The sequence below is a fragment of the Lactuca virosa genome, chromosome 6 (assembly GCF_052849685.1).
Source record: "Lactuca virosa cultivar CGN04683 chromosome 6, Lactuca_virosa_CGN04683_v6, whole genome shotgun sequence".
Taxonomy (NCBI): Eukaryota; Viridiplantae; Streptophyta; class Magnoliopsida; order Asterales; family Asteraceae; genus Lactuca; species Lactuca virosa.
The window spans coordinates 105,537,632-105,560,482 of record NC_136431.1 but is presented as its reverse complement, the minus strand read 5'-3'; the positions used below and the strand labels follow the sequence as shown (position 1 = coordinate 105,560,482).

General features: G+C 38.2%; 1 protein-coding gene across 1 annotated transcript; it reads left to right on the top strand.

The window, feature by feature from the left end:
* Positions 1 to 21: 21 nt before the first annotated feature.
* LOC145121824 (uncharacterized) lies at positions 22 to 534 on the top strand. The gene is made up of 2 exons (XM_079057523.1): positions 22 to 417; positions 508 to 534. Exons 1-2 carry the CDS (start codon positions 22 to 24, stop codon positions 532 to 534), a joined length of 423 nt encoding a protein of 140 aa, XP_078913649.1.
* The last annotated feature ends 22,317 nt before the right edge of the window (positions 535 to 22,851 follow it).

Genomic DNA, 22,851 nt, shown 5'->3' with positions numbered 1-22,851 from the left:
GTCAAAAATTTTAACTTGAGCATGAATGAGGTTGGGAAGAAGAGAATGTTAGATATCCAGGATTTAGAAGAAATTCGGAACGATGCTTACGAGAATGAAGCAATTTATAAGGAGAAGAAAAAAGCTTTCCACGATAAAATGATCTCGCGAAAGGTATGCACTGTTGGTCAAAAGGTACTCTTATATCATTCTTGTTTCAAACTTATTTCCAGTAAATTAAGGTCTCGTTGGGTGGGACCTTTTGTTGTTACTAACGTGTTTGGTCATGGCACCATTGAAATAAAGAGTGAACAAACAAGAAAGATTTTTAAGGTTAATGGTCATCATCTCAAACCATTTTATGAAAGGTTTCAAGTTACGAATGAGGAAGTCCTACCGCAATTGAGGAAACCAAGTAACAATGTCGAGCCAACGACAGTAAAAACGGGCAGCTTACCGGGAGGCAACCCTGGCGTTTGTTTTTGGTTTTCGTTTTGCAACTTATTTTCACTTTTTGTGTGTTTTTAGTTACTTAGGCCATCTCTTTTTAATTAAATCGTGTTTTTCGTACAAAAAGGAACTGAGAGAATTTGAAATTTTTTGAACAAAATTAACTTTGTGGTACATGTGATCACAGGTCCAACCCTTACGATCGCATCTTATGTTTTTTTGGTCGCAGGAGGTCATCGAGGATTTTTTGAGCCGATATTTGACAAAATTAGAGTCTATGCGATCGCAGGTCGTCCCTATGCGATCACATGTTTTGATTTTTTTTTACAATATTACATCCTCGAACCATTTTATAATGAATCAAGCAACTTTTATAAAAGTTGCGATCGCAGGTTGCATACATGCGATCGCATGTTTTGAGTAATTTACGCCACAAGCTTCGTTAATGCTTAAAACGTTATTTTTTGAAAAAAAAAATAAGAAGCTGCGATCGCAGGTTGTCCCTATGCGATTGCAGGTTGTGTTTTTTCTATGAATACCACTCGTAGCCTCATTTGACACACACCACAACTCAAAAACTCTCTCTAAGTTCCAGTTTTTTCGATTTCTCTCATCAAAAGTCACACAAATCACTCGTTTTTCCTCCAAATCAAGCAAACAAGGTATCAATCTCTTCTATTTTACTTCTACATCTCTACGGTAACGAAATCATGATTCTACGGTGGAAATTCTCCAAAAATCTAGTTTTCTTCATTTTGAAATTTGAATTTTTGCGAGTTTGTTTTTCAGATCTACACTCCGTAAGCACTCCGCAGGTCCTGAAAATTTGAAACGTTTGCTCCGAACACAATTTAGAAGAGGTTCATCCGGACGGAATTTCAAAACTCGAAAATTTTTCAGACGCGAAAAATATATTGTTGTTCAGCGCGCAATCAAGTATATTCGTTCTGAAACTGAACTATTTTGTTTCTATTATATATTTGTGCGGGCTTGCGTATCCGCTGTGGGAGTAGTTAGAAAAAAATTACTTTTGCTTGATAATTGTTTATCTAGAAATTGTACCTGACTTGTCCCAGTTTTTGACCTGAAAAATGCCTCCTAGACCTTCCCGTTCACGCAGAAATGTTGACACTCCGGACCCGTCATACATTATTCAGGCGGACAATGTGACCTTAGATTTAGGCTCGCAGGCTGCATTAGACTGTTTTCAGCAACTTCATGAACGAGAGATTCTACTACAAGTCTGTTCCCCCAGCCGCACATTAATGCGGGAACTCTATATTTACGATGGTGTTCGTGCTCTCTTCGCCAATATTGGCTGGGCGCGTATTTTAGCTACAGATTTTGGTACTTGTTCTTTACTGACTAGAGAGTTTTTAGCTACATTGAGTGAAGTTAACCAGGAGGGAAAATTTTCTTTTAGCATTTTTAGCACCCCTCACTCTATCCACATTGACCAATTGTGTACCTTTTTTCATACACCCATCACCAACTTATCTCAGCCTGCCCTGCTTTCGACGTGCACGATTTTTGGCATTCCATTACAGGATTGGACTATTACGAGTCGTCCCAATTTGTTCACACCAGCATTGTCCATCATGTTCTAAAAATCGCTTTGAAAATTATTTGCAACATTATTTACTCGCAGGTTAAGACCACCAAAGTCGAGCTTTTTATTTTATGGTGCATGGTCACCGGATCGTATCGCCCTTATTTTGGGGATTTAATCATCAAAAGATTCCACAGAGTTATAAACCTTCGCACCGGCAGGGCCATTTGTTGTGGTGGTCTGATCATCGTTATTGCTCGCACCCTCACGGAGCAGTCTCCCCCAGAGTACACCTTATTTTCGGGTAACTCCTTTCGCTTTACCCTGCAGAACCTTCAGGCCATGCACATGCTACGTCCCGCTCCGGGTGGGAATGTATGGATGATTGGACGGTCCAATTATTTTAAGGTCACTGGTCCTGATGACATCGCCCTCGCTGCCCCATTAGCGAGACTGCGTGGGTTCTTCCGTCGAACATTCCACCACCTCTTCGCCGATGTAGGTCACAACAGCCCCCCCCCCCCATGTGTGTGCATTCTGACATACCATCTTCGTCCACTATGCACCATGATTACACGGACATCACACCACTCTCTAATAGCCAGCCTGATCCCATGCAGACTGACTTTCAGGACGGACCACAGCACACCCAGACACCTCATCCTGACCCCAACCCCCCTTACTTATCAGCATTATCTTGACATCCGCCAGGATATTGCTGCTCTTTAGCAGACTATGATTGGTCTCCACCTCGATTATCAGCTTTATGGCACTCAGGTTTCCGGGTATCGTGACAAGGTCTTACGTTATCGTGAGGACTATACCGATTTCCGCGACGAGTTCTTCCGTCGTTTTCCATCCTCGCCAGAGTAGTCGTTTTCCACTCCTCCCTAAGAATTGAGGACAATGCTTAATTTTAAGCTTGGGGAGGGGATTTGTTATCTTTTTGTAAAAGGTTTTCTTTAAAAAAATATAAAAAAAATTCCAAAAATATTGTCGTTTTGTTGCATTTCGCATTTGCATAAAAAAAAATTTATCTTTTTGTTTTGATTTCAAAAAAATAAAAAAAATAAAATAAAAAGTATATGAGATGATGACACTCTTTACATATGATAGCTCCGTGAAGTGGTATATTGAGAATTAAAAATGAAAAAAATTCAAAGCGACCTAATTGTTATTGGAAGTGTAGAACCAGCTGTCATAACTTGGGGACCCAAACACTGTAATTTGAGACCCCAACCTTAGAAAATAAAAAAAATGGCGTACTGAAACGTTTTGTGGGCGGTAATAATAGCTTTAGGATGATTTTCTTTTGAATGTTTAAAAAGAATTTTTATCAACAACTCTAAACCCACAGAACATGACCCTATTTGTTGACACGCGTTACCTCGCGGTAACAGAGAGCTTAAGTATTAGATCCACACAGTCAAAGAAGAAGAAAGGGTACAACGTCATATCTAGTACCTAATTCAAGAATTTCAAGCACTCAATTGAAGAAATTCCAAGAAATTCCAAAAATAGATTGAAGAATTGAAGTTCAAAACGAAATTACAAATCCAAGTTCAATCAAATTAGAAGTCTTTTCAAAGTCATATCTGGCGAATAAAGAACTGCGTGATATGATACTTGTGGCTCTCGAAAAAGTGAAAGCATAGAGCTCGGGTTCCTACGGGGGTTGGCCCTTGCTGCTTCGGCGAAAGCTGATTTGGTCGTGCCGGGTTCTTAAGGATGCGTCGATTCTGATTCTTACCTATCTAGTCTTAAGGACATGAGATCCGGACTGTGTTATTTTCCCGCATAAAGCTAATTAAGGCATAAATTTTAAATAAAACTAGGGTTGGACTATTGGGTTACACCGTTTCGTGGCCTTCCTCACTTTGGGAGTCTGTGATACATGAAAGGTAGCAGGATGGTTGCTTTGGTGTTAGTGATCGGAGCCCTTTTTTCGATGTAAAGTCTAATCATATAAAAAAGTATAAAAAAAAAAGAAGCATGTTTTTAGTTTTAGTTTTTCGTTTATCTTTTTCATATTATTTTCGTTCATTATTCATTTTCTTTATTTTTGGCATGCATATTTTACTTCTTGTTCTGTTTATTTCATGTAGTTCTGTTAGTTATGGTTTTTAGTTGTTAGTGTGTCTAGGTTACTTATTTATTACCCTAAACCTCTATTCCATTTTAAAAGTTATCCTTTCCTTACTCGAGGGCAAGTAAGGTCTAAGCTTGGGGAGGTTTGTTAGATGCATTTTATATGCATCTTTTAGCACGATTTCCTCGATATTTTGTCATAAAATGCTAACTAACTCCCGATTATTATTATGTATTGTGTGTTTCGTGATTATTTTGTAGAATGCCCGTACTGCTCACGTTTCTTATGATTTTTCAGGGTAATTTGGAGCACATGGATGATTACGCGAGTTCGGGATGCGTTAATGGATGCTTTGGAGCTTAACAGCAGTCTAGACTAAGGAAGGATGTCGAGGAATGATCAAGAACTGATTGGAAGGAGGAACGACAATCAAAAAGTCACTAAAATGACAACATGCGATCGCATGTTGTCCCTATGCGATCGCAGCTTTGTCCTTGCGATCGCAGGTTTGGTCGCAGCTTCGCTTTGGAGATTTTTCGTGCCAAAAATTGAGAAAACCCACTTCATGTGATCGCAGGTTGTCCCTTTGCGATCGTAGCTTGGCCAAAATGCATCGAAATGGTATCGTACTTCATTTAAAAGGCCCATGATGCGTTTTCGGTAATACATATGATTGCAGGTAGTCCTTATGCGATCGCATGCACGACGTTTTTACAGCTGGACGTATAAATAGAGCCACATACTTGTCTAGTAACCCTAATTGACGATTCCTGACGATTCTAAGGCGATTTTCAGAGACTTTCAAGTGAAGAACGGAGATACGAAGGATACGATTCAATTTCTTTTCATTGTTTAGTAAGATTTATCGTTTAGACTCTATTTTTACTGTTTGTAATTCGTTTATAGCCATGTCAGGATAAAAATTCAGATTTCAGTTTCGCAAAGACGTAACCTTTTCGTATGATTAATCATTAGGCACTATGTTTGACTGTGATTACTGTTTAGTTTGATCAATTATGTGTTAAATTGAATGTTTGATTTTGATTTCAATTTCTGTTGGCCACTTAAATTGTTTGTGAATCATTCTAGTTATCTAATTGTTTAGATCCGTAATTGTCTAGATTAATTGGTAAAAAGTAACAAATATTGGATTAATTCTGTGTTTAGGGTTAACTCTAATATGAATTGATCAAACAAGTTTTTATGCCTCCGAGCTTATGAGAGGTATTAGACTTTACTGTGAAATTACACTGTGTTTAATGCAACTTTTCTTTGTTAATCAAGAGCTTGTTTGGTTAATTTGGTAAAAAGTTAGGTTTAATTCAGAGAACTCATTTTGATTAAATAATTTTTGTAATAGAGGTCATTAGAGCTTGTTAATGAACTCCAGTACCAGTTTAAACAAGTGGACAGTCAAATATTGTGTTGAAGGTTAATTATATGATCAGGGGAGTCACCGCGAAACTGAAATTGTTTTCTCTTATTTGAATTTTCACAGTCTTAAAATTCAGTTATTCTTTTATCATTTTCGATTCTATTAGTTTAAATTTTCAGAAATAACCCCCCCCCCCCCTTTATATTTTATTAGTTTGTCAAGAATTAGTTTGTGCCTTACACAAAGAGGCGAAGACTTTAGGACGTGTCCCTGAGGATCCGACCCTGCTTACCAGTACTACTTGTTAGTGCAAAAGAGCAGTCTTATTTATACTTTTATTTATTTAAATCGTGCACGACAGTGGTTTTAACAGCGTGCAATTCCAAGAACTTGGAATGCGCAGAGCCTGCATCATTTTTATTCTTAAAACGAGTGTTACAGATATATTTAATGCTAACAAAGGCATTGTGTATTAGTTTTGGAATGTAAATGTAACCAGCAAAAATTACTTTATCACTTTCAGTCTTATAACACTCCAACAATAAAACTAGAAAAAAAAGAGCAATTCAGATGTTCCTCATTTTCAAGCTTGAAAAGTAAAATAAAGAGGATGTGTACATTTACCATGTGATAACGAGGACTAATCATCCAACGTCACATGAGTGAAATCAATACAAGGAGGCAGCCAGTGGGTTTGTATAAAAAAGGTTCATAACCTTTCTCCCAAAACATGTTCATCAATCACACTATAGCAAATAACAAACGTACAAAAGAACATGTGACATAAGTGTAGAAGACTCATAATCTTCAACTAGTGAGAAAAGCATAACCAGGTGAGCCTCAAGATGATGATCTTGGCTGCACCTAGGGTGTTTAAGCAGCAAATTAGAACAAATTTCTCAAAGACTAGCATGAGTAAAACACAAAGAGTCCACAAGTAAAGGGACTCAGACCAGGGATTCAAGCACGTCCTGCATAAATACTACGTGATGGCCAACATAAACCATTTACGAAGCAATCAGACAAAAGAATGTATGCGATAATAAGAAATATTCATACCCATAAATTAAAAGTGAACACTGTCAAATCGCCAGACTCCCGGACTTTAGGACTGCCACCAAAGGCAACAAAGACAAAAAAAAAAAAGAAATAGAAAATATTGTTCACAGAAGTTACATCAAAACAAACCAGGCAAAGCAATGCTACTTATGGGCAGGGGCATTTCCATCACAGGGGGGAGAGCTTGGGCCGGGACCTGACCCATCGCTCTGAGCATCTTGACAAATATCGCGGAGCCCGGCCAAGTCCATGTTTCCAAGACGGAGATAACCAACAAAATCCGTCTCAGTAAACGTTGCCATGGCATCTTCCATCTCCAGGGTCTTGGTAGCTACATCCACCTCTGCCTCTGGATCGAACACTCCGGCAACCACCAGCTCTTTCACAACCCTTTTCCCCTGCACCACACCAGCCGCCATGCAAGCTTCCTGCACATGAACCAAACCTTGGAGATATTGGGGGCTCTCGATCACCCTGTCCACCACCCGACTGAGCCTATCGCGAAGGATCCACAAAATATCCTTCTCCAGCAACCCTCTTGCAGTGCTCTCCCCAACTTCGTCAGCCTGCAACTCCGCCGTCCGCTCGCTTAGGCCAACATTATCCAAACTCAGGGTTCCCATGCGATCATTCAAGCGCCTCACCTCCTCGTCTAGCTTCGGCACCTGTTCTTTCTAGCTTGCCTTCGCGCACATCACCCCTCTTGCTGGGCCTCCCAATTACGCTTGTCGGCTTCCATTTTCGCCACTTGGGCCTTCAATTCAACATATTTAATACTCACCTTATCCTCCTGGGATTGGATAGTCTCAATGTCAGAAATGCGCTCAGCAGTTGCAACCAGGTAAGATGACACTTGAACAGCAGCATAGCGAAGAACATCGGCCATGTGCTCATCCTCCAAAACAGATAAAGCTTCAGTTGTAGCTGGGGGAAAGGCATGATGACACCACTCAAGAGCGGTGTCATGGTCGGAAACGAGGTCTCTGGTGGTTAGACTGCAAGATGGCTTGTAAGCACCTGAGTGGGACCCTGCAGAAGGAGGGACAATTCCTGTTTTACCAGGAGCAGTAGATATGAGACCTTGGGAAGGCAAAGACCCAACCTTCGCCTTGGCTTCTCCAACAGTAGGATCAGGGTTGGCCATATCGGTGTTATCTTTCTCTGAAGAACTGGGCGGTTCATTTTCCCTGTTGTGTACCCCCTCCAGCAGTTTCGGAGGACTTTCATCAGGGGCACAGGTTGAACCCTTGGAACCCCCAAGCAAGAAACTCAGATTACGCTTCTTACAGAGAGGGGGCTCGGTGCTAACCATCTCAGCATGACCGCCGGAAGAGGCTTCCAAGAAAGCATAACGCCTCTTGACGTGGCGGAGACTCCTTGGGGACCCGGACGGGGCAGGATCCTTCTGAGAAGCGCCAGTAACAACAACGTCCGGAAGATCTGGATCCTCGCCGGTACCAGTAGCACTTTCCGAACCGACGGAAGCCTCAATTCCTCGACCAGAAACAAGGGGTGGAAGAGTCTCTACAAGATCGACGTCGCGACACTCAAGATCACCACCAAATAAACCTTGAAGAGATTTCTCCAAAGAAATAACCTCCTCCACACCTGGCAATGAAACAAAGACAGCAGTGGTTAACCAAAGTGCCGACTTAAATGTGCTTTTCCGAATAAAAAGGGGGGAGGAGGTCAAGAGAAAATAGAAGGAGAAACGCAATAACTTCTTTCTCGACAAAAAACTCGAGAATCTTCCCGCGAGCCCTCCAAGCAGCACTCATCTCGCCAGTGGCCAAGAAGTAGTCGAGCCAATCCTCGCTATTGATGCTGATCTTCTCTTGAACATCAGCCAGTTATTTGTCAGCACAAAAGAGTGTTGGAGCGCGGTCAATGTACGCCTTAGTCCTTGGGTAGCTGAGCACCACAAGGTCGTTGTTCACCCATAGAAACTTCTCCTGCCAGTTCTTCTTGGACTTTTTATCATGGATAAGGGTAGGGACTCCCCGCCGAATAGAAAGGGTTCGAGTCCCCGACTGGGTGGAAGCATTGAAGAAGTACTTGAATGTCATAACAGTTGGCAGACGGCCTAGGGCACGGCAGAGGAGTTCAAAACCTACTATCTTGTTTATAGCAATTGGGGCCGGCTCCGTCACGGAAAACCCATATTCACGGATAATCAGATTAAAGAAGTTTGTAGTAGGAAAACGCAGACCCGCTTCAAATAAGGCGATCGGAATGCCGATCTTGCCCTCAGGAGGACAGTAAAGCGACGCATCAGGAAGAGGAATTTGAACCCCATGTTCAGGGACAAACCCAAATCGAAACTGAAAAGATTCCCATTCCTCGGCGGTAAGATCCCTTCCCAAAGAACGTGCAGTAGCAATGGAAGAATGCGAAGAAAAGGTCGAAAGGATTCTTTGGGGCAATAAGGAAAAAAGAGAAAGGCAGGAAGTAAAGAGGGAACGCCAGGAGGAGCAGAGGTTTAAATGCTACTAAAGGTGCATCAAACCGTTTTCATGATGAAACCGCCGAAGAACGGCGATTTCGCCCTGCCAACCGCATAAGCTATCAGTAGCAGCTCGCCACGTGTCTGTGAGTAGACCAGAACGACTTTGCTATGTCATTAATGAAGAAGCCTATTGGTCTAAGGGACTTGTTAACGTTACCGTACACGGCCATGTTAAACTTAACGGAAAGCTTAAACGGGACGTTATCAAGCCAGGACCTTGACCGAGGCCCGGTCTTGGCCTAAGTGATCCAGCACCAGGATGACGGTTCGCTTTCCTTCACAAGGAAAGAATATTATTTGAGATCTTCTCATCCACTCACGACCAATCAGGTCTTGACAAAGAGCTTGATGACGCCCATAACTGTCGTCACATGGCAGTTAGTTAGTGTGGGCATATTTCTCCCAGTAAGAGGAGGCCATGTCTCACACCCACTGGATAGGGTCCCCACGATCTGTTAGTAACAGGTATAAAAGGATCTCTTCCTTCTCAAGTAAGGGATCCATCTTCTTCCTCATAGAAATAACCCTAAATTCTCTCTCTAAATAAACTAACTTGATCGTCGGAGTTGTTGGATATGTTTCTAAGTTCATAACTTTATTTGGTATGTACTTGACCCGACCCGGCATGGTCCATTTGGGTTGCATGGCATTGCAATACTTGGATAGACTAAATGAGAGAAAGGACACTTGTGATTATTAATATATTATAAGTTCTAATATATTAATAATATTATTATTTAATTAGTGTTGATCAAGTATTAATTTAGAATTAATTTGGTGATCAAAATGAGACTAATTAAATATATAGGGTTGATTATGACAATCATCTAATCTTTTATGGTGGATTTATGATCCATGGTTTATGGAGTTGGGTTATAACCATTTGGAGCTCCATGGATATTTCATGGGAGTTACAAACTCATGGATCATTAGAAATGAAGAGTCATGACAATTAAGGGCATTCATGTGTAAACCCTAATTGTGACAACACTATAAAAGGAGCCCTATAGCTAGCAAAATCGCACTACTAGTGAGTTCTAAGAGGGCATAACCAATTTTGAGTGCAAGTGTATTCTCTCAAGTTATTCCAAGTCTTGTAGTGTTGTGTGAAGCATTTGAGGCACAACATTTGGGGTGCTAGGCTCACAAAGTCTTCAAGGAATCCAAGCAACAAGAAAGGTATGTACTTCTACTAGTTTTATATTACATATTCCCCATGCCATGCTAGTTAGGAAGTAAACCTTGAAAAATCAAATTTGCATGTATATTAGAGAAAACATAGATTCAAGGTTTATAGGGTTGCATGTACACCATAGGAGTGTTAGAATGCTCAAAACCCATCATTGGTATCAGAGCCTAGGATTGTTTTCTGTATATTTGATGCAAACTGCTTAAAAAATCGAAAAATTGCTCACTGTTCGACTGGACTCGCCGAGTGCAAGGGGAGAACTCGACGAGTCCAAGGCAAAGTTCATCCTACTCGTCGAGTAGGCTCAAGCACTCAACGAGTAGGTGCGTGCTGGGCAGTTTTCCGAGTTTTGTTGCTGGAAATGGGCTAGAATCATTATCCCAAACTGTTTTGGACTTGTAAAATCTGTTTTTCAAAGTGGTAATGATTATGTTAACCCATTTCAAATGACTATTATCAATTTTCAAGTTTTATATGTGTTAATATGATTTCTTGAAATTGTTTGATATGAATATTTGTTCTTATGAGTTTTAGAAGATCATAAGAATTGTGTGTAACCTACATGCTTGTTTAATTCATGATCTTAATGCTAATGATGGTGTCCATAACTTGTCCTCAAGTTATGGATAACCAAAAGTCACTTCTTTAAAAGTTGTCATTAAAGAGTAGGAGGTTTCATAAAATGAAGAGTCTTCAACTTTATGAACCATTAAAACTCATAAGTTACAAATTGAAGAGTCTTGAAATAGTTTCAAAACTTGCCCTCAAGTTTTGGAATTTGTAAAGTCTTACACTTTAATACTTTAGTTCCAAATTAAACCTTATAATTTTAAAAGTTTAAAATTCAACCCTTATACTATTATTATAATTTTTAATTATATAGATATGTATAAGAATATGTCAGTCTTACCATTAGTAAGCCTCATTCACGAAGCCGGTCTATAAGGGGGTATAAGGTTACTGCCTATAAAATGGCGTTTAATGGGTGTCCACTCTCACCCACCGCTTCCTTGACTGGTGGAGCGTCGTTAGCCGAAAAAGGTAGGATAGGACCTTAATCCTCATTAAAAGTATAATGAAATTATAAAGTAACTATACCTTAATAATTCCCAATCTTAGTTACTTTAGGAAAATATGAAATTGGTGCTAACCCATGAAATTACACTTTGTACCTTACCAAGTCTTTAGTGGAGCACGTGTGGTTAACCGGCACACTAATAAGGACTAGTAAGAGAGGCAAAGGGTAACTTGACTTTATTATAGATCAGTGGAGCGTGTGTGGTTAACCGGCACATCGATTAGGTGATAAAGTTAAGGGTACCAAGTCAATTTGCATGGTTATTCACACCTTGTTTGTGATCCTCGGCATCCCAGTCACAAACTTGAGAGGGCACAATCGAGATTCAAACATGCCATTGAAAAGTTCAATGTATCTCAAAAAGATCTAGGAGTTTCAAATCCAATTAAAACTTAATTATATTTCGTTTTTCATGGTGGAAATTGGTAAATCGTTATTTACCTACCTTCAACTATTTTATAACTTGGATTACAGCATCCCTCTTCCAGTTATAAGTAGGTTGTAGGGTCCTAGCCATAATATTTCATATTGGGTGTTATATTATGGACTTTAAATCAACTAACTTGAATTTCTCCCGTATAGATGTCTGGATTAGACAACAATGATCTTCCCAAATCTCAAGGAAATGATTTCCTGCAATTGATTTATGGAAATCATATTTCTCTTCCTCCACCTCCTCCAATTATTCTCCCTAACCCACAAGCTCGAAGACTTGAAAAGTTCAAAATCACTCAAACCCTGTTTGAAATGAAACACAGAGATGGAAGTCCTGTGTGCACTCATGTCTTAGGGATGAAGTCACAGATTGACAGGTTGAGAATGTTGGGTGTCGATGTCCCAAGGAAGTTGGCTATTGACTGGGTTCTTCAGTCTCTTCCTGAGTCATATAATGTGTTTATTAATGACTACTATGTGACAGATCACGACATGACCCTTATAGATCTTTCTTGTTTGCTTATTGCTGCTGAATCAGAAATATGGAAGGAAGGTATGTTTCTCAAACCTGCATGGACATGGGAAATTGTAACATTGGATGTCCAGAAAACCTTTCTCTTCCCAATCGAAAGGGATCAGCCTTGGTCAACCCGGTTGACCGGAAGGTAAGGAGAAGGTTTAAGTCTGGGATAGCTTGTTGTACCATTCCTAAAGAGTCTATATGTTTTCATTGCAAAGAAAAGGGGCATTGGATGCGAAGCTGCCCTAGCTACCTGAAGGATCTAAAGGAGACAGGAATCAAAATGTTTGACTCTGCTTCAGGTAAGTCCACTGTCTAACTCTCTTAAGTTCCTATTTGAAGACTCTTAATACATTGAGATGTTTGGCAGGATCAAGCAAAGGGAAGGGAACTTAAAGAATATGTTGAGTCTGATTGCGAAGATGGATTTCTACCGCATGGTTGAAGATCAGATTCTTGAGCTACTATTTAGAGTTATGATAGATTGCTAGAAGATATGTAATAGCATAGTTTCATTAAAGTTGCATTGTAAGGAAAAAGTTTATTCCGCATTTATAAATAAATAAAATTTTTGTTTTATTTTATATTTCCTTGCAATGATATTTATGAAAAAGATGTTTATATGTTTCTAGCAATAATGGAAAGGTAAATTTGGTTCTTTCATTGGTGGTAGTGTCTAGATTTACCAAATAAAGAAAGATTCTCATCACCCAAGTTTCAATTGGACCGAAACTTGGAATCATGCAAGTTGTGTTGTGTAATGAATGAGATTTTCATCTTTGGGAAATTAAGACTAATTCCTTGTTCACATGTATGTGTGAGTCGATTGAAGGACTAAAGGATCGGGTACACTAGGTTGTGGACTGGTCAAGTCCGTCACAAAGGCTAATAAGGTTATTCATTATGATTTACTAAAGTTTAGTAAATATGGTTATGATTACAAGTTTAAGTGTAATTCTGAAATAGTGGAAATGTTTCAATGTCTGGCAGGATGAATAAGAAGAATCAATTAGGCAGAAAGATAAAAGTTTCTCCAATCTGAAGAGATGGGAGAGTACTTGAGCATCTTGTTTTATGATTATCTTAGTGATCATAAAACTATATCACAATTGATCCTCTAAGGACACCTTAGTACATTTGTTTGGCTAAGGAGAAGAATCATGAATTGATGAAATGGTTAAATCAAAAGATAAATCATACTTCGATCCGAAAACAAATCTTAGAGTCATACTCCAAGATTGAGCCTTGAGTGACATAATCTTAAGAAAAGTAGATAACACTTGTCAAATGTAGAGTAAGATGTTTTCTACTCTTGTACATTTGAAATTGGTAAGTTGTGATGTTTTGAATAAAACAAAGACCAACTAAGAACAATTGTATGAAGTGTTTAACTTGATAAGAATCCATACTAACTCTTGAATATTTGTTTTGCCAAGGAATGGTTCTTGACAAGAGAATCTTATATGTCAAGAGGACAGCGGGAGTCTTAAAGATGTTGGAAAAAGTTTCAAGAACTAGTCAAGAGTTGTGTTAATCACTACCCCACGACTTGAGGTTTGTAACCTATCGTGTTGACATATTCTGTGCCATTCCAGCTAAAGTTGGCTATGCTTATGAGTTCTATGAGTTCTCAATTGTTTGCATGAGAACCTGGAAGCAATGGTAGGCCCTTGTGCTGCCGGGTGGCAAGAAATGAAGATTGAATAAGTTTAGTCCATATGTGATTTGGATTTGCCACTAACCTTGTCTTGTGATTATGGTTATGTCAAATTCACATGGGTAGGAACACTTACACCATAAAATCTAAAGTGTCATAAGGTTTCTCTTCGATTCATGAAAATGATCGTGAGGAAACACTTTCACTAAGTAGATTTTAAGTAGATAGCAATTGTGAGAATGACAAAAAGGTCTAAACATTATGATTACGACATCCCTCTTCATAATTGTTTAGACACACATCTGAGCTATCTACAAAAAGGTGTATGGTTTTGATAAAGTCTTATCAAAGCAATCTCGCATCAGAAATCTGAACTTTGGTAAGAAAGTCAATAAAGTATTGATTTCTAGAAGTCCATTTGATTTCTGGGTACATGTCAAAGCTAGTGGGAGCATAAGTGTTATGTTAGTAAGATAATAATCACTATGCTAGTGGGAGCATGGTTATTATGTTAAGTGTTGCAAGTTAGCAATGTTAATTATAGAAAACAAAAGTTTCAATTCGCTTTGAAAAGTTGTTTTTGCTATAATTAAGGGAGAGGATTTTATACTTCATTCCAATTCTACAAGCTTAGATTGTGATTTTAATCAATTTTAGTCAAGGATATATATATATATATATATATATATATATATATATATATATATATATATATATGAATGTTATGTTGGAATGGTTCAACATAAGGATATTCTATATATGTTGCATTCTCAAAATTCAATTATGATTACGGCATACCTCTTCATAGTTTGAATTGTGAGAACATGGCAAATAAAATCTTTTATAGCTTAGATCGTGTTCCATATTCTTCGGATATAGGATCGATTACATGTGCTATAATATTTTATCCATTCTAAATTTTTCAAATGCCTGGGGCATTAAGAGGGAAAGAGGAATAGAACTAGATATGACTAAAATGATTAAGCAATTGTCGAGGACAATCTGAGGTTTACCAAAGATTGGTGGCTCATGGACAATTGGAAGTATATAGTTAGGACCATATTGACATATTCTGAAAAGAGGCAACTCTTGTTCAAAAGTGATAGTCAAAATGGGCATATGGAAATGTTTCCATAGGTGGAAGTTATTCTTTGAAGATTAGAAAACTTAATGCAAAGAAGGATATTCAAAGGAATGTACTTTGAATCTGAGACTTCATTTCCATGGAATTGATCTCCATTGGAATACTTTGTAATGTCTGTTGCTAAGTCTTGGTGACTTGTGTGCATATTCATTACAAGAGGATCATTGCATATAAGTTTAGAATCTAACAGATTACTGTAAATGGCAAGAGTTTGGTATTCTTACATTTACAATAAGGATTTGGGATTGTGAAATGAGAATCATTGAAATTATTTTCAAATTGGTCTATTTCACAAAGTAAAGACAAACATAGCGTGCATACTAGATGTATAGCATAGCTATTGTCTAGAAAACATAGTGTACATGCTTGGAGCATGGGACAACCAGTGTTTTAATTCAAGTATAAAGTTGATTAATCGAAACATAAATAATGAGTAATCAATATGGTGCTTAAATAAAAGGTGTTTTATTTACACTCAAAATGTTGGGGCCATATAAGATTAGTATTATTCTTGTGTTTCACTTTGCATGTTTTGACTTCCAGAATAATTATGGTATATATCATATTATTCAAACTCTCCACAGTTGGTCATACTTTGGAAGTAGGTATTGATTTAAGACTGTCATGAATTTGGCTTGTATGATTCGTCTAAAAGTGCATTAGACATAGCAATAGTTGCTACAACATTCATGAGTACTCATAAGGTCTGAGTATTGGACTCAACCCACGCTCACTTGTATCACTTCATGGAATTTATCTCGAGTGATCGTGAGACGGTAATATCATATAACTCTTCAAACCTAGAGATATGAGTTGTTGACTATGAGTTGGTTATCCATTGATTGTACGAAAACACATTGGTAACTCGATGTTATAAAACGTGCTTTTGTGCATAATTCAACAAGTAGTCAGTACAAGCATATGAGTCGAAGTTTATTTGTTCCTTCTAGAAATAGAAGCGATATCTGGGCCCCTCGATGATTTGGTTTTGACTTATGTACCGGGCCCGGTCAGAACCTAATTGATGTGTTCAATTTAATTCTATGTCGAAACAAATCAGAGATCGAGAAACAAAGGCTGGACAATAAGTAAGACCATGTTCCATGTGTTTGTCCGGCTGATATCTTGAGAGCAGAGGATTATATGATCACTTATCTTAAATGGCGTATCATTATTATCTCAGTTCCGAGAGACTTTGAAAGAGCTACGATTGCTAGTCGGATCTTGAAGTCATATCTGCAAATATAGTTATTAGACTTATCCAAGTGGGAGACTGTTGGATATAGTGTCTAAGTCCATAACTTTATTTGGTATGTACTTGACCCGACCCGGCATGGTCCATTTGGGTTGCATGGCATTGCAATACTTGGATAGACTAAATGAGAGAAAGGACACTTGTGATTATTAATATATTATAAGTTCTAATATATTAATAATATTATTATTTAATTAGTGTTGATCAAGTATTAATTTAGAATTAATTTGGTGATCAAATGAGACTAATTAAATATATAGGGTTGATTATGACAATCATCTAATCTTTTATGGTGGATTTATGATCCATGGTTTATGGAGTTGGGTTATAACCATTTGGAGCTCCATGGATAGTTCATGGGAGTTACAAACTCATGGATCATTAGAAATGAAGAGTCATGACAATTAAGGGCATTCATGTGTAAACCCTAATTGTGACAATACTATAAAAGGAGCCCTATAGCTAGCAAGATCGCACTACTAGTGAGTTCTAAGAGGGCATAACCGATTTTGAGTGCAAGTGTATTCTCTCAAGTTATTCCAAGTCTTGCAGTGTTGTGTGAAGCATTTGAGGCACAACATTTGGGGTGCTAGGCTCACAAAGTCTTCAAGGAATCCAAGCAACAAGAAATGTATGTACTTATACTAGTTTTATATTACATATTCCCCATGCCATGCTAGTTAGGAAGTAAAACTTGAAAAATCAAATTTGCATGTATATTAGAGAAAACATAGATTCAAGGTTTATAGGGTTGCATGTACACCATAGGAGTGTTAGAATGCTCAAAACCCATCAGGAGTGACGTCTTGGGAGAACACCCGGTTGTCCTTTAACGGTTCTTCTGTGTTGTGTTCTCAGGTAAACTTCCAGGACTGATCTATCAACTAGCATCCAATCCCCTGCAGAGCATGTCACAACATATTGGGTTTCAAAATTCTTATATAGGGTTTCAAGAGGAAGCTTGGGGAGGCGTTTTGGAAGGAAGACTGGAGGCCTTCATCTCCAATTGTGCATTCCACCATTGAAGAGTTCAAACTTTCTTGAGGTTGAATATGAAGTGAAAAATTCAAGAAAAAATCACAAATTCAAGCATTTGAATGGTACATTCCTTCCATATCTCAAGTTTTATGCATTGATTTTAAGTTTGTTTGGCTAGAATTGTTGTGAATTCGTTCTTGTGCTTCATATAGTTGTTCATTCGTGCTTTGTCTAGTTTTACTTTACCCTTTGGTCACCACTTCTCTGTCATATATTTGGTTCGTCATCATGCCAAAATGCAAAAATCCAAAGCCAAAGGAAAAATTAGAATCAAAATATGGTGCGACCACCATTGTGCATCATTTTCTTGAGCACCGTGACCGCTACCTTCACCTAAAGGATCACAAATACTCTCAACAACGGTTTATAGATATTACCACCCTCCAAGAACTAGGAGTTTATGATGGTGTCTTTAGGTTGTTTAGCAATATCGGTTGGGAGAGTCTTCTCACTTTAGCACCAATGGAATCGTATAAAAACACAACCATTGAATTCTTACAATCTTTGGAATTCAATGACAATGCCAAAAGTATCTCATTTTGTCTCATGCAATTGCAATTTTTTCCAAGTCTAAACGATCTTAGTGGGTTTGTTGGGATTCCTACATACAATACTTATGGTCCTAAATTAGGATACATGCGAGAGAAATATACCCCTTTCAAAACCCAAGCCAAAGCCTTTTGGAAGGAAATCATGGGACTTAATGTGTATGAGGATCAATCCGCCAAAGCATCCCAAATCATCCATCCGGTCTTAAGGGTGGCTCTCCGAATTATTGCTAATATTGTCTTCCCTTAAGAAGACGTTAGCAGAGCCAGTAAGATGGAGCTAGAAATTCTTTGGTGCATGGTCATCGGCTTGAAGAGACCATATTTTGGCGCCTTTCTTGCTTCCAAACTTCTCAAGGTCTCCACTGGCGATACCGGCCCTATCCACTGTGTTGGGATTATCACTTATCTCTCCACCCGCCTTACTTGTGCCGAGCTTTTTGAGAGCAAGCACCCAAATCTCGAGAAAATCACACAAGGCTCCAATACCATCACATCCAATGTCCTTATAGCCTCATCTTTCTTCCACAAAGAAAGTGACGGTCGTCTCACATGGTTGGTGCAGGTGAGCCCATTTCTCGAGTTCATGTTGGGGACTTTAGTTCCCTCCAGCTCCAGCAGGACATCACTCAGACTCGATGGTGTCTACCAAATAACACTTCTGCAAATTCCATTCCACGTGCCCCCGAGCTCATCCCGAGAGGTCCTGAGCGGCTGGTCGTCGACCATGAAAATGACACTCGTGCTAATCTCCCTATTCCTCCTGCTCACTCCACTCATCCCACTATAGGGGATCCACTCTTGTTGCCTAGTAGAGACCGCACGTGACTTCTACACCCGATGGGCGACTCAGTACAATGACACATACATGAGGCATTTTGATCACCTTGATCAAGTTGTTGCCGACATTCGCGCTGATTTTTTGCCCTACCCTCTCCGAGCATCAAGGACGATGCTTAATCTTAAGCTTGAGTTTATACATTAGGTTCTAGTTTCCACATGCATTTCATCAAAAAAAAAAACATTTCAAAAAAAATCCAAAAAGATTTTACTTTTCTTATTTTCATTTTTTTCATGCATTCATTTCAAAGCATTCGAAAAAAATTCACAAAAAAAAATTATTTTCATTTTTTTTCTTCTCTCGACTCCTTTGTATTTCGCATTGTCACAAAAAAAATTTACAAAAAGATTTTGTTTTCAACTATTTCTTAGTTTGCATTTTTTTAAAATTCCAAAAAGATTTTCTGTTTTTAGCATTTTTATCTTTTTGCATATAAAAAAATCAATCTAAAGGAACCTAATCTTCTTGAATCGGTTGAAGTGTTAAATGACTCGTGGCTTGAGACTAAAACTTATTCGTTTTTCACTAAAAAAATCATGAAGCAATCTAATCACACACAAACACATCTCCCGAAGCTACTCGTGCAAAACAGAAAATGATGAGGTTATGAACACCGAAGCATAACAACATGTATAGGTTAGCACTTGGAACGCACGACCAGTCTTATGAGTAGTAAGTGCTCAATCATACCTAAACTCCAAATTCAAAAGAACCATAAAATAAATATAAAATTTCAGTGACTCGAATCTTCCAGCGCTCTAAAAAGTCATTTCTACCAATTCTCTTCTAAATATCCTGCTTGGGGACATTGTTTCCAACTATACTTACGGGTCTTTGTGTGTTTACATTAGTCCCCCAAAAAATGTCTTAGAAGTCTCTCAAAATAATAGACCGTGAGATGTCCCAACAATAGAAAGAGTCAAGGACTAAAATATAAAGAATTAGGCCAAGTAAATAACTTAAACATGTAGTATGGTACTCTCCCCCCACAACTATACTCCTATGTTTATGTCGCGTAAAAAAAAGGAAAAAAAGAAGAGTAAAAAAAGTCAATAAGTGGACAATTCCATAAGTTTTGAGTCAAGAGTCAATAAGTGGACAATTCCACGACACTTGAGTTGTATAAATGAACACAACTTGAAAATAAGTCTGACTGTCAAAAGATCCCCTTGGACTTGAACTTGAACTTATGACATTGGGGCTGGCTGTGAACTACTTTGACTGGTGTAAGTGGTTTGAAACATGTAACCAATCTGGGTAAATATTAGGGAATTTTATAAAATATTTTTTAGAAAAAGATTTTTGTTAGCCAACAAATAGCTGGAGTCAGTCATTGTCATGCTTTGTAAAATGAAGATGATTGAGCATGTTTTTCATCACATGTTTTCATTAGAGTAAGACCATAATTTGTTCCATGTGCTAACCCAATACCGGTAAAGTGAACAAGAGTTGTAACTTTTAATTTTGTTGAGTTGTGTTAGGGAGTGGCTAAGAATCTTGTTTTAAATGTTATATATCTTTGTGGGGTTAATGCCAAGTTATCTCAAGGCACGACAGGTACACCTTCGACAGTATGACACAATGAGGTTAATTGGATTGAATCTGTTCGTTTTCTTTTGTTTATTGCATTAATGTTTGGAAAAAAATTCTTTGAATCTTTTTTAATCTTTTTGTACATATGTTATTTTCATCAGTTTTTCTTTTATTGCATGCATTCACTCTTAATTCCCTTGAGGTCCTTTTCATTCCTTCCGTTCTTTTCATCTTAGTTTCTCTTTAGTCGCCTATCGTCTTCTCTAGGGTGATTCTTAATTTTGTTCTTTCTTGAGGACAAGAAAGGTCTAAGCTTGGGGAGGTTTGATAGGTGCATTTTATGCACCTATTTTGCATATTTATTTCCGTCATATCATAGCATTCTACTTCATAATTCTTGCATTTAGTTAATTAATTGGGCAATTGTCACACCCCCAAACCAGAACGGCGGAATCGTTCGAGGGCGGATGACTTCATGTAGTATCGTAACAATTGAATACATAGTAAAGAAAGTAAACCAACCATCATATATATAATTTAAAAGTTACATCGTTGAATGACACTTGTTTAAAAACAAATTACAATATGATGTCAAAATGAGTTTAAAACTAACGCCTTAGCGCCACTTCTCCAAAAGCTGAAGTTACCTGTATTACTGAATCCCTGAGAAATATAAGTAGATTTGAAAGAGTAGATCAGCATTTAAGCTGGTGAGTTCATAAGTATTTAATGTTAATGTTTGTATAATTCTGAATGAAATTGTTTGTAGATGTTTGAAAAACTCCTAGAAAATCCCATATTTCCTACTAGTATAAAAGTAGTCTTCTACCAAGACCTGACTGATTTGAATGTTTGCTTTTAGAAATCCAATGTTTTTCCATAAATATGTGGTAGTTTAAAAGTTCCAAAACTGAAATGAAAAAGTGTTTTTCATGCCTAGAGTAGTAGATTTATGTATGTATAAAATCACTAAAGCATTTGATAACCCCGTAAATCAACGTGTTTTTAATACTCCATGTGAGTTTTATAACCATGCTATTGACCCAGACTGCTCGTAACAACGTTCTTCAGGCGTTGGAGTGTTATGACGATTGTCACTCCAGACTTGCCGGTCTAACTGTAGCTAACAGTTTAGGTGCGGGATTGTCAATCCCGTATAGATCTATACATAAGAATCACGCTCTCCCTACAAGAGATTATGGTATATAATACAGGACTTTAACTGCATACTTGAAAGTACGTGAAGTTAAATGTCTCACAAAACTTAGTATCAAATAGATTTACGTATGAAAAGTCCATTTGTTCTTGTATCTGAAAGTATTCCCTTGATATAGTATTTATAGTATGTGAAATCTCATGAATATCTAGTAAACTATACCTATTATAGTTTTTCCAAAAGTGTGATTCGTTTGTATGATAAACCCTAGTGTAGTGTCGACTTTGTATGTAAAGTATAACATTTGTAATAACATTATTGAACATTTATACTCGAAATATAAATAAAGTGTTTCATATTTACTTAACAACATGTTTCATTCCAAAAAGGACAGAGTGTTCTCGTGATATGTTGTATGAGAACGTTTTCGTATGATAGTTATAAATCACATATGATTGATTATAACAAAAAGTATAACAAAAGATTTATGTTATTCACACGAGGATAATCGTGTGTTTACTTGTATCCCCCCCCCCTTAAAAGTGTATAAAAGCATTTACAAAGTATTTGAAAACGTAGTTATAGGGGTATGAACTCACTTGATAGAGTGAAGATGGTGAGATGAAAACCGAGCAGAACTTCGACAGGAGAAAGCGGATTTTCTCGGGATTCTCGGGAATTCTCGAGAGTGTAAGACCTTCCTTTGAAACTTGGATGCGAAGACCGGGGCTTTGGGATGGCTTCGGGGGTTAAAACGCAGATCTTCGGCACGAGAGAGAAGAGAATTGAACAATGAAACCCGGAACCCTTGAGCTCTATTTATAGTCCAAGTTTTTGGGCCCCACGTCGTGGCCATAAGGTTGCCACGTCGTGGCCTCGATCTTATCCTCTTCCATGGACGAGACGTTTGCTGCCAAGCCTGAAACCCCATCAATCAGGTCCCCACGTCGTGGCCTTCTGCTCCACGTCGTGGCCAGCCTGACAGCCTCGGATTTTGTGTCTCGAACTTGTAAAATCCGTAACTTCTGCATACGAGCTTCGTTTTCGACGTTTTATATATGCACGCGTAGGTGAGAATATGCTCTACAACTCTCGTTTAGATTTTGTCGGCTAATTTTGATTTTATTTTTAATTAATTATTTTTAACAGGCCGGGACACGAAAACTCCGTCATAAATCCATAACTCCTTCATCCGATACCCGTTTTTGTCAGACTTTTTACCGTTGCGCTACTATTGTTGAGATCTTCGATTCTCATTTAGATTGTTTCGGCCAAAAATCCCTCGATCTCTATTTCGAGTTTTTAGCTGTCTACTGCTATATCCGAAACTTCGAAAAATCATAACTTCCTCATACGAAGTCAGATTTGGGCGTTCTTTTTATGTATGTTCACGGTTTAACGATATCTACGACTTTCGTTTAGATACTTAAGGATAAAAAGTATTTTATTA

Excerpts from the sequence above, each read along its gene's own strand:
- LOC145121824 (XM_079057523.1), top strand. The coding sequence starts at position 22 with ATGAATGAGGTTGGGAAGAAGAGAATGTTAGATATCCAGGATTTAGAA. Across the intron at positions 418-507 it reads ACAATGTCGAGCCAACGACA|TTACTTAGGCCATCTCTTTT; the intron begins GTAAAAACGGGC and ends GTGTGTTTTTAG.